Source organism: Gossypium arboreum, chromosome 2 (genome assembly GCF_025698485.1).
Source record: "Gossypium arboreum isolate Shixiya-1 chromosome 2, ASM2569848v2, whole genome shotgun sequence".
Taxonomy (NCBI): Eukaryota; Viridiplantae; Streptophyta; class Magnoliopsida; order Malvales; family Malvaceae; genus Gossypium; species Gossypium arboreum.
The window spans coordinates 9,057,188-9,068,825 of record NC_069071.1 but is presented as its reverse complement, the minus strand read 5'-3'; the positions used below and the strand labels follow the sequence as shown (position 1 = coordinate 9,068,825).

Sequence of the window (11,638 nt, the reverse complement as noted above, 5' to 3'; positions counted from 1 at the left end):
TTGAAGATAGCAAATCTTATTTCCCTGAAGTTACAATAGAACAAATTAAAGCTACAATACACAAATCCTATTTCCCTGAAGTTACAGTGGAGCAGATTAAAGTGAACCTTATCTCCCTAAAGTTACAGTGGACTGGGTTGAAGCTACAAATCTTATTTCCCTGAAGTTATAGTGGAGCGGGTTGAAACTACGAATCTTATTTCCCTGAAGTTGCAGTGGAGCAGATCGAAGTTACAAGTCTTATCTCCCTGAAGTTGCAGTGGAGCAGATCGAAGTTACAAGTCTTATCTCCCTGAATTTTCAGTGGAGCAGATCGAAGTTACAAGTCTTATCTCCCTGAAGTTGCAGTGGGTTAGAACAAGGTTACTTAAAGAAAATAAGCACCAAAGAAGTCGAGATTTGGCAAGACCAGACAAAATTGGTCCTTCTTAAAGTCTTTGCTCCATTCCCGTTGCATGACAACGAGCAAAGAGGGGCAGCTGTAAGGGCCCAATTTTGTCCGAGCCCTAAACAGAAACCAAGAATAAAAATTAAAATTAAAGTCCAATTACATGCCAGGCCCAATACACTACCCAAACAACCCAAACAGAAAAACCTAATCCAAAGTCTAAAGCCCAACAACCTAAACCTCTTTTCAATAAAATCAAAAACCCTAAAATCTCTGCGCCGCACCTCCCCCTTTCGCATGCACGCTTCTGAGGCCCGACGCACCCTTTCTGCTGTGTTTCACCAAAGTAGCAAAGGGATCACCTTTCCGTCACCGTTGACCTCCACGCCATCTGTAAAAAAAAGAAAGGAAAAGGACAGGAACCATACGCAAGAAATAACAGAAAGAACAGTAGCAAACAGTAAATGGCAGAAACAAAAGCAAAAGAAAAATATGAAATTGGCTATAAAAGCCTAAGTCTAGATGTATTGTTTTTACACACGAAGAGGCAATCAAATACAAAAAAAAAAAAACAAGATTTCGAAAAAAGGTAGTTCTTTATATTTTTTATTTTTCGTTTAAAAAGACATAATAAGGATATAAAAAAAAAAGGTTTTCTTACCTACCGTTCTGGCTTCTGTTGTCGTCAGGGACTTTCTCCCCTGGTCTCGAACACCTCAGAACGCATTAGGGATCTACCAAGGTTTCGACAAACACGCAAGGTTGAAACTTTCTTCTATTTTTTTTTTTTGGCATTAGCCTTTAGATAAAGTTCTCAAGATTTTTTTAAAAAAAGAAAAAAAGAAAAAAAGGGGCTAAAAGGGGTTTTTTGAGGCTACAGGTGGCGACGGCCGCCGCCGTCGATGACTGGTGGCCACGGTGGTCCACGGTGGCTCAAAGGCTGGACTCAGAAACCACCGAGAGAAAAAAACAGAGCTCTCAAGTTTTTTTTAAAAAAAAAACTAAACAATGATTTTTTTTTTAAATTTGCTCTTATAGGCGATGTTAAACGACATCGTTTAGGGCTAGTTTCAATAACCTTAAAACGACGCCATTTTGGCCTTCAACCCGATCACCTAACCCGAAAGTGGATAGGATCCACGTGTTTTTGTGACAAATGGGTTATTTGAGTCCCGACTCTTCCGCCTTTTATTTAGTTTTCAATCCAGTCCTATCTATTTTTATATGTTTAAAAATTTTACCATATAATTTCATTTTTGTTTTATTTTGGTCCTTCTGAGGAATGATGAGCATAAGGACAAGAGATATTTTCCTACTCGGTCCCTGTCCTTTTTAGCGCATTACACATTAATCCTTATTAGTCTATTTTTTATTATTTACAATTTATGCCCCTAATTTCATTTAGATTTCAATTAAATCCTCTGTTTATTTAATTTCACCTTCTTTACAAGTTGTTTATTTATTTATTTATTACTTTTTTTATCCTTAAAAACTAGATTGATTACTCTTTTATTTTTGCATTTTAATTATTGTCATTAGTTTTCTTTCTTGTTATTTTATTATTTTTATATTTTCATGTCACATTTGTTTATCTTTTTAATCTGCATTTTCATTTTTATTTTATTTTTATTTTTATTTTATGTTACCTTATTTAGTTTTTTATTATTATGATTCGATTATTATTACTACAATTACATTAGTATTATCATAGCATTCCTTATTTATTTATTATATATCAATCAAATATTCTACTCATGTAGCCATTTTATATTATTTCATCATCACTACATCATGCATTATGTTTAAATGTAATTGGTCATTTTATACTATACCCCATATAAGATAAATACACATGATTTTAAATGTTATGTTCGTTATTATTTAATGAAGGAAAATTTAAAATTAAGGCAATGTCCCGTATTTGGAGATTGAAGAAATCGTGCCCTAACTTAAGGGTTTGACTTTCTCCTTGAACCTAGATAACCAGACATCCCTTTTAAAATTAAAACACATGAGATTTAAATAGCAATTAAATAAAGAGTAAGCTTATTTTCGAGGATTTGAGTTGTCGTATCCTAACTTATGGGATATGGCCTTTCTGTTACTTTGAGATAAGAGGGTTTTTTACACACGTTTTGAATTATTCAAGTGATTTTAATTAAAAATAACATTATTGCAAAGTGGGATCATGTTTTTAAATTCTCTTCCAACTTTCAATTCTCGACACTGAGTAATCAGCTAGGTACCAATTTTGGACGTTACGAGGGTACTAATCCTTCCTCATCCGTAACCGACTCCCGAACCTTTTTTTTTTTTGAGTTTTGTAGACCAAAAATCATTATTTTAGTAAATCAAACATTTTATTAGAACGATCAAATTACGAGGTGATCCGATTACATCTCATAAAAAAAAGATTGTTGGCGACTCTTATTTTCGTTTTTTAAAAATAAAAAGTCGATTCTCAAAATAGGTTTCGACAGTATTGTTATCCCAAACCGATTGGTATTGATTGCCATTTGTCATTTTATTTGGGGACAACAATAGATTTAAAGTAAAGAGATGGTTTTGGTGTTTTACAACAGCGAAAGAAGAAAACAGGACTTAGAACAAAGGAGCAAGATGCAAAAAATATTTTACTTGCTCACAAACATGCAGCAATGAATGAAAAGTTGACTTTCATTGATTTTTCATTACCCTAAATAAAACAATACATGCTTTTTATAGACAATTTTCTCTACCAAACACAACTTCTCAGCATAGTAAGTTGTGAAACATTACCCGTACACTAAACAAACCAACTAAACACATCATTCACTATCTAAACATATCAAATTGTCATCAGCTTGTTTATTTTCAACTAAGTTTAATTACAATGTACCTAAATAAAAAACTTGCTATTGCAACAAGCATACCAGCTACAGCATGTTTACAAGCTGCACGCTCTTCAACAAAAATTATCACAACAGTATGGTAGGCTTATTTTCAACAGATGGTTACTGCTAATTCCTCTAGCCTACAAAAAATTTTACTTGAAAGCATTCTATCGAGATTCTTAATCTATCTTCAATGTCAAAAGAAATCATTGAATAATCATAAACAAATAAAAATGAAGAGAGAAATTTGAGACTTCCAATATCTAATATCATGAACCACGTCGTGCTAAATCTGAGAGCAGCATTTAGTCATATTACTTTGGGTTGATAAGTTCTAACCCTCCAAGAAATTAAAAGCTTGGGTTAACAGTAATTCAACATTTGAGTGGACAAAAAAGGAGCGCGACTCGAACCAAACTACCATAAAGTCAAGTCCCACATTGGCATGGAAAAGCAAGTAGCAGCTTCACCTTATGTTTATAAGGCAACTTGTAACAACGTTTTCAACCCACGGAGCCGTGTGATGACCACAGAGCGAATTATTCTTTCGCCTTTTACTAAAAAATACCGTGTGCTCGTCATTTTAAGCGGTATACGCCAATTTTTGGATGGGCGTTCCTTGTTGGATGCCCCATTTAATATAAGTTCTAAGCTTTTTTACACTTCCCTATTCTGCAGGAATAACCTATGTTGGGAATTCTTTGTATTAAAGATTTAGCATTTTCACCTTTAGTTCTGTGTAAGTTTTGTCGAAACAACGTCAAAGGAAAGTGCTGGAAATTGATTGGATAACTTGTTTGGATGGATTCTTGGAATAAAGCTTAAACTATCAGCTTCCAATTAACAGTTGACTGCTTTGCTTTCGATTACGACAGTGTTCTAGTTCAGTAATATGAATAGATTATGGATATCTTACTAGTTTCTTCTTCAAATTAGCGAAGAAATGTAGCCAAAAACCGTAGTAGTGAAATCTCTCAATCCCAGCTTTGTTCTCTTTGAGCCCAAGATTGAAATTTCACCAGTGCTTCAATATCAAGAGAGGTGGCAGCCAGACCTTTCTAAGTGACACTGAATTCTTCTCAAATTCTGATTTGAGCTTTTATATCACTGTATGACTAGTTTGCTTAAGAGGCTGAGAGTGCTCATCAATGAGATGGGCATGACAAAATAGCAGCAATGGATCCCTCTTCAATGAAATGTAAGATAAAGCCTGAACAGTGAAATCTGGCTGTTTACTTGATATAAAACTAGGAAGTCTAAAACTAATGGCCATTGATTGGTGCTTCCACTCACTGACCTTGTGGTTTTAGCAATGGTTGTTATCTATGATAAACCTACTTCCTCAACCTATGAAGTTATTTTGTTACAATCAAGCTACTCTAGACATTGCTTCCAATCTAGTTTTCCACCATTTTGTCCCAAACAGTTTGAAATTAATCCCCATTAGTCATTCTATTTGGGGACACCTTCTGTTTTAGAGTAAAGAAATAGTTACTGCTAAATTTCCCTCTAGCTTGCAGAAATGGTTTCAGTTACAGGTTCTTAGCTCTATTATTCAGTTTCAAAAGAAATCATTGAATAATCTCTATTCTCAACTCTGTTTAGAGTTCCAATATCTAACATCATGAATCACGTGGTGCTAAGTATGAGAGCAGAGTTTATTCTTACTTTGAGGATGATAAACTTAAAAGCTTGGTTTAATAGCAAATCTACAATACAAATGGATAAAACTTAAAAAGAGTGAAGACTTCAAATTAAATTACCATAAAGTGAAGTCCCACATAGCTCTGGGAAAGCAGGTAGCAGCTTCACCTTATGCTTATAAAGCAACTTGCAGCAGGGCATTAAACTTACGGAGCCGTGTGGTGAGCACAGAGCGAACTATTCTTTCGCCTTTTACTAAAGAATACCGTGTGCTCGCCACTTTAAGCGGCATACGCCAATTTTTGGAAGGGTATTTCTTGTTGAATGCCCCCATGTAAATTCTAGTTCCAAATGTTTTGTACTACTTGTCTGTCAATTCAGTGATGAAACTCAATCAGTGATGTAATGACCAAATTGTGGAATACAATCACTTTATATTAGTTCCTTTTAGGGTAAACATTTTTAGCATCTTCAACATAGCTTCAATATTAGATTTTTGAGGTTGGTAACCCTAAATCTTCTGTCATTGGGTATATCATATGGTTGAGACCACTCTGCAAGTTTTCATACTTTCTTCGGCTCAAGTTTAGCTTGGATGGATTGAATTTTAGTTCATAATCCAAAACATGCAAGGTAGGTCTCATGCATAGGATAGGGGATTCAGTTTCTAGGTGGCATCCTCTATGTTGATTTTTGTTAAGTTTATTGTGAATGTACCTTTAGTTGATATGTTTGGAAATGCAGGGAATGGTGGGGTATTACGAGATTCAAGAGGTGATATTCTACTTGTATTTCTTCTCCTTAAGCGTTATGGAGGTTAATATTGTAGAATTGTGATAGGATCCGTAAAACATATGGACGTTGAGCAGGCTGACTTACATGCTGTCAAAGTTACCTAGGAGAACTTTCAAGGCCTAGGTTGGTGGCTTTCATTGCACTGGTGCACCTGCATAAGGTTTCCCCAAGTGGGAGAGCCTACGTCATAATTTGTGGCAGTTAGGGCCTGCGTTTGCGCTACCCATTTCTAATTTGCCAAAGTTTTTTGTGATGGATGGTGTAGTTAAAGTGGCAGAAACAGGGTTTCTTAAATTCTAATGGAATATAAGAAAAAACCTGATTGAGACCTGTTTACTTGTTATAGTCCAAAGCCAATGGATTGGTCCATTCAGTCACTAAATGACCTTGTAGTTTCAGCAAATGCTTGTTTATGCTGATAAACCTACTTCCAGAGTTTTTAAAAGAATTACCAAGAAACAAACCATTATTTGCAACTAGTTGCTTTCCATTGAATTCCTTGTTTGCTAGTTTGGATTTGCTCTCTTTATTTGTGACTTTCAGGTTTCCCGTCTCAATCATGAAGTAGATTTGTTAGAATGAAGCTGCCCTTAACTGCCGTTCTATTTGGGAATGGCATCCGTTTTAAGGCATTCATACCGGATTCATAGCTCTCTTTTTCAATTTCAAAACACATCACTGAATAATTTCTAGACTCTTCAACTTTTTATAGGTAATTGATTAAAAATTTTAAAAAAAATATGTAGTGAAAACTTTAAGAGTTATCCTGAATCATGTTGATATGAAGTTATGCAATGAATAAATAAATGCCAACTATGAGAGCAGAATTTTTTCTTTACTTCGGGGATGGAACGTTGAATACTCCACAAGTCGTGGATAAAAATTAAAACGAGTGGATGCTTCAGATCGGTTTACCATGATTTCAATTCCCACTTGGTAACCTTTGACTGATTAAAATATTTTATCATATTTATGCCATTTATTTAGGGATTGAGAAATTTGAGTATTAAAACTTAAATCTACATTTACATATAAGCATATAATATATTGGTATATAACAGTAACAGAGCAAAAATGATATATCTGTCAATATGGCACTACAGAAGTAACCTAACTTCAAAATGCGGAGTTATGCATTTTCTTTTTTTGCTACATATATTAACATCAATATGCCTTCATCATTGAACTGAATATATGATCATTGGTTTTCTATCTTTTTTTATCATGTGAAAATCTGTAGTTTTGCATGCATCCCAAACGCCCCCGTGGGGAAGTAATCAGTAATTACGAAGTATGGTTCTAAAATGTATGCTAAAGGTGAAATGATGGCTTAGTATTCCAGCTGAGTTCTCATGAACTCTCTTATTCAAATGTCTAAATTATAGTTTTGAGTGTCTCTCTAAGCATCTGGTTTAGATTTTTCAGCCTCTTGCTGTTGTTTCCACTGCTCCGGGGTCAGAGCTTTCTTTATAGACAGGGCATGGATTTGCTTCATCTCCTCCTCGAGAGCAGCATTCACAATTCGGTGCCTTTCCAGGAGTCTCTTCCCTTCAAATTGCTCTGATACAATCTCAATAACAAAACTTGCACCGCACCTGATACATTCAAACCTCCTTGTAAATTTCCCCAAAAATGAGGATGTAATAGTAATTTAAATAGAAAAATGTTCAGAATAAATCTCACCCTCCAGATGTATCGATTACTTCCTGAAACACACAAATATAAAAATTAGTTTTGTGATAATATAGTATTAGATAAACATCAAAATGGGAAGTAAATCTTAAGGGTTTCGCGAGTCCAAATAATAAACACAATGCATATGAAAGCAAATTTTCTAAAAATTAAAGTCAGGACTCGCTCCCAATTATTGTAGCAATACACAAAGCTGATCATGAAATTTATCAAGGAACTACGAACAACAGAGCCAAAGGGACCCCACCAGACAAAGAATCATGTTTTGAACTTGTAACCTTGTACTTCACCTATATTAATAGGTAAAAAGGCTACTATTGTCATTAGATACCAACAACCTTCATGCCGCATCCTCATTTCAGCCATATGAATAGGATGAAGGACTATGTTATGGGTTCAAAATCATTTGGGTATATGCCACTACATTCTACCCCAGCGGAAATAAGGAAATATGAGCTTATGGAAGACATCCCTCATAAATCACGAAAGAAGAAGATGATGATGACACTTCAAAGAGGACTGTACAACAAAAAATGGGGTGATGACTAGAAAACACCGTTTTTTACAGCAAAAAAGCCCATTGGTGCTTAAACCTATTTGGAAAATAAACAATAAACATCTTCAAGTTGATCTTGATCATGATCGTTTGGAAATTGGAACCTAGCCAAAAGGATATAGAATTTCAAAAAGCTTGCAGCACATTTAGTTCTGCTTCTTATTGAATGCTTTCAAATAAACGAAGTACCACTACCATATTCAAGCAATGCAAGCACAGCCAATGAAAGAATTGCAAATTAGTGATCTTACAGTCCTTCCTAGTCATACGAGGCAACAAGAAAAGTTTATTTCCCAAAAAAACTCAGACAATCGTACTTAAGAGATATATCGACAAGAAACTGGAAAGGAATCATACTCCTCACTAATGTCTATCAGCATATGTAAACATGAACCTTGAATATTGAGACCCAGTTTAACAAAATGACACTGTCAAGCTTTCTCCAAACAAAAAGGAAAATTAATTTAACTTTCTCTTCTCAAGTGAACCAAAGCCAATATGGTAGGGTACTCTTCTCGAAATCACTTAAAACCTGGATCCAACAAGCTGTAAAATTAAGAATAATTCTGAAACAATTTTCGACACAATATCTTTCTGTACAAACATAGGAAGGTAAAACAATGGATGCATATGAAGAATGAGCTTGTGACCCGGAAAATCTGCAAATTATGGCTTGAGTTCCCTTGTGCTCAAACTACACATAGCATCTAAGTTAAAAACTTAAATGTGCCCCAATCATTCCAAAAGGATGGAAATTGAGAAATCTTTCCACCTCAATAGCTTGAAATACATACTTCTTTCTCATTCAACCAACTTCACTCTTAAGTGAACGAATAAAACATTTAAAGAGTGAAAAAAGTATCTCAGTAAAATTCATCAAAAACAGCATGGCTCTGAACTAATCATCAATTCATAATAAGAGTTTCCACAATGATTCCACAAAAATTGAAGTTGTACCCGATATCCCCGTGAATGTAGCACAACTTATTTTCACTTAAATTGATATTTGACTAAAATATAATTGTTCTACATTCTAAGTAACATCATGCAAATCCCCCCCCCAAAAAAAAAAAAAAACAGATTTTTAATCTTTAATTTTTCATAAAAATTGCTCCTTTGAAAGCAGAAAAGCAACAAGCAAAAAGCATATTTATGGATTTACTTATTTGTGGAAACATGATTAGGGAGGATAAAAAAATTAAAACCAACAACCAGCTTTAGATTTTTTTTCTAGAAATTTACAACTTAGATAGGAATAAATTATAGATATAAAGGTGAATGAAATATAAGGAAGAAATGAAAGGAGGGTTACCAGATGAGAAGGCTTCAATTTTGAAGTCAATGAAGACTCAACTTGTTCCTTCGTCACTCCCATCGTCTCTTTCTTTTGCTCTGTTTCTTCTTCCTCGTTTTGTTTCCAAGATTCCTTTACCACAATATAAATTCAATTGAAGAATAAATTTAAAAGAAAGATTCGATTTTGGTGGAGTCAAACATCATGGACTTATATGCCATTTGCTATGCAAGTCCTATCCGTTACTATAAGCCCATCATTATTTTTCGGCCACAGCCCATTATGAACTTGGTTAAAGTTATTTAGGTCATTTTCAAGAAAATTAAACCTGAATGTTAGTTTCCTTGGTTATTTCTCTCTCTCTCTCTCTCTCTCTCTCTCTTTTTACAAAAGGATTTTAGTTAACATTGTTTCAAAATTAAAATTCAAGGGTTCAATTTGGAAATTTTTCTTTTTTTTTTCTTTTTAATTTAGCCCATAAATTTAGCAATTATTCTCGCATTGGGACTTCAAATTTTTTTTCATTGTTCCACATTGGGGTTTGGGTTTTTTTTAATCCAAATTAATCTTTGATATTTCCTTGAAAACTTTAAAGTTTAAACCCTAATATAGGAATAATTGTCAAATTTAAGGACTAACTTAAACAAAAGAAAAAGGTTTAAACTATTACCTATTTTAAGCCTTAATGTAAGAATAAATGTTAAATTCAAAGATTAAAAAACTTAAATCTACTATTATTACCATATTCATACAAATAAAATATCCATTCAATAAATTAATCTGTGAAATTGAATTGAACCAAACCAATGAAGTTGATTTAATCAAAATTTCAATTTATTCGTAAGGAACTCCGTTTAATTTATTCATTCATTTTATAGGTTTAGGATTTTTAAATAGAATAACTGAGCATATATATATATATATATATATATATATATATATATATATTCTTTTTTCTAAATCAAATCAAATTTTATTAAATTTAAATTCAGAATTTCAGTGTACAGTTGGAATCAAACATCCACTAAAGCAGCACCTAGCAACAACATATATGGATTTGGCTCTCCTATATCTATTTTCCAATATAAATTTAATCATTATTATGTTATAACTTTTACAATTTATGAGCGAATTTTACATATTTCAACAATGGTTGTTGAAACTTTTTGAAATTGACTTTTATTTTAAAAACGAAAATGGAGTCACTACTAATTTTTTTTTTAATTAAGTGTGATCGGATCACCTCAAGGCTTTGTTATTTTAATAAAATATTAGATTTATTAAAATCATTTTTGGTCTACAAAAATCTAGGAAATGGGTTCAGGAATCGATTTTGTACAAGAAAAGATTAGCACCCTCATAACGCTAAAAAATTGGTACCAAATTAATTACTTGATATTTTAGTGTCAAAAGTTGAAAATTCGAAGAGAAATTAAAACACAGTCCCTCTTTGCTTAATGTTCTTTTTTAATTAAAATCACTTAACTAAATTAAAACTTATGTAAAAGGCCTTTTTATCTCAAGGTAACCAAAACAAAAATGTCATATCCCGTAAGTTAGGGTACGACATCTTGAATCCTCGAAAATTAGATTGCTCATTATTTAATTACTATTTAAATCTCATGTGTTTTTAGTTTTAAAAAATATGTTTGGTTATTTAGGTTCAAAGAGAAAATCAAACCCTGTAAGTTATGTCACAACTTCTCGAATCTCTAAATTAAGAACGTTGCCTTGGTTTTAAAATTTTCCTTTTTTATGCATCAGAAAAAAAAAAGGATATGACATTTAATGCAATATGCGATTGATTTATTCAAGTGTTGGTACAAAAATAAACAAATATTTAAACATGTTGCATAATATGGAAATGACAAAATAGTATAGAATGACTTACGTGGTCACAAAATGATAACAAAATAATAACATATGGTAGTCGAAATAATTTTAGCCAATTAATAATACTATTTAATAATGGTAACAATGGTAAAATAATAAGTGGAACATTAGTAATAACCAAAAATGGTGAAATAATAAAAAAGTATGATAATGCTATGATCATGGTTGTGTTGTATTAATGATGACAAAATAAAATATTAATTAGCAAAAATAATCATTTAATAATAACATCAACATAAAAAAATCACAAAAATAACTAAAATGAGATGATTAAGAAACTTAAGGATAAAAATGCAAGTTATGTAAATTAAAGGATAAAATATAAATAAGGATTTAAAAATGTTGAAAATTAAATAAAAAAGACTAAATGAAAAGATTAAATTGAAACCATAATAAAATTTTAGGGATAAAATAATAAAAATAGTAAATAAAAAGGTAGAATTAAATAAATGAATGATTAAATTGAAATTTAAATAGAACTTAAAGCATAAATTGCAAAATAA

The 11,638-nt window shown here is 32.6% G+C and overlaps 1 protein-coding gene and 2 non-coding genes across 3 annotated transcripts; 2 read left to right on the top strand and 1 right to left on the bottom strand.

The window, feature by feature from the left end:
* Positions 1-3,775: 3,775 nt before the first annotated feature.
* Positions 3,776-3,892, top strand: LOC128289643 (U5 spliceosomal RNA). Its single transcript, XR_008279287.1, has one exon. It is a non-coding gene; the product is annotated as a U5 spliceosomal RNA (small nuclear RNA).
* Positions 3,893-5,117: 1,225 nt separating this feature from the next.
* Positions 5,118-5,234, top strand: LOC128289632 (U5 spliceosomal RNA). The gene has a single exon (XR_008279276.1). It is a non-coding gene; the product is annotated as a U5 spliceosomal RNA (small nuclear RNA).
* Positions 5,235-6,858: 1,624 nt separating this feature from the next.
* LOC108464437 (protein BOLA2) lies at positions 6,859-9,446 on the bottom strand. Its single transcript, XM_017764742.2, has 3 exons — positions 9,261-9,446; positions 7,384-7,406; positions 6,859-7,295 (listed from the first exon to the last, which is right to left on the bottom strand). The coding sequence occupies exons 1-3, from the start codon at positions 9,321-9,323 to the stop codon at positions 7,100-7,102; spliced, it is 282 nt and encodes a 93-aa protein (XP_017620231.1). The 5' UTR covers positions 9,324-9,446; the 3' UTR covers positions 6,859-7,099.
* Between the last annotated feature and the right edge of the window lie 2,192 nt (positions 9,447-11,638).

What these genes read in the sequence shown, in the direction of transcription:
- LOC108464437 (XM_017764742.2), bottom strand. Translation starts at nt 9,323, where the DNA reads ATGGGAGTGACGAAGGAACAAGTTGAGTCTTCATTGACTTCAAAATTG. An exon ending in AATTGAAGCCTTCTCATCTG is followed by an intron (nt 7,407 to 9,260) that starts GTAACCCTCCTT and finishes TGTGTGTTTCAG; the next exon opens with GAAGTAATCGATACATCTGG. An exon ending in GTAATCGATACATCTGGAGG is followed by an intron (nt 7,296 to 7,383) that starts GTGAGATTTATT and finishes TGAATGTATCAG; the next exon opens with GTGCGGTGCAAGTTTTGTTA.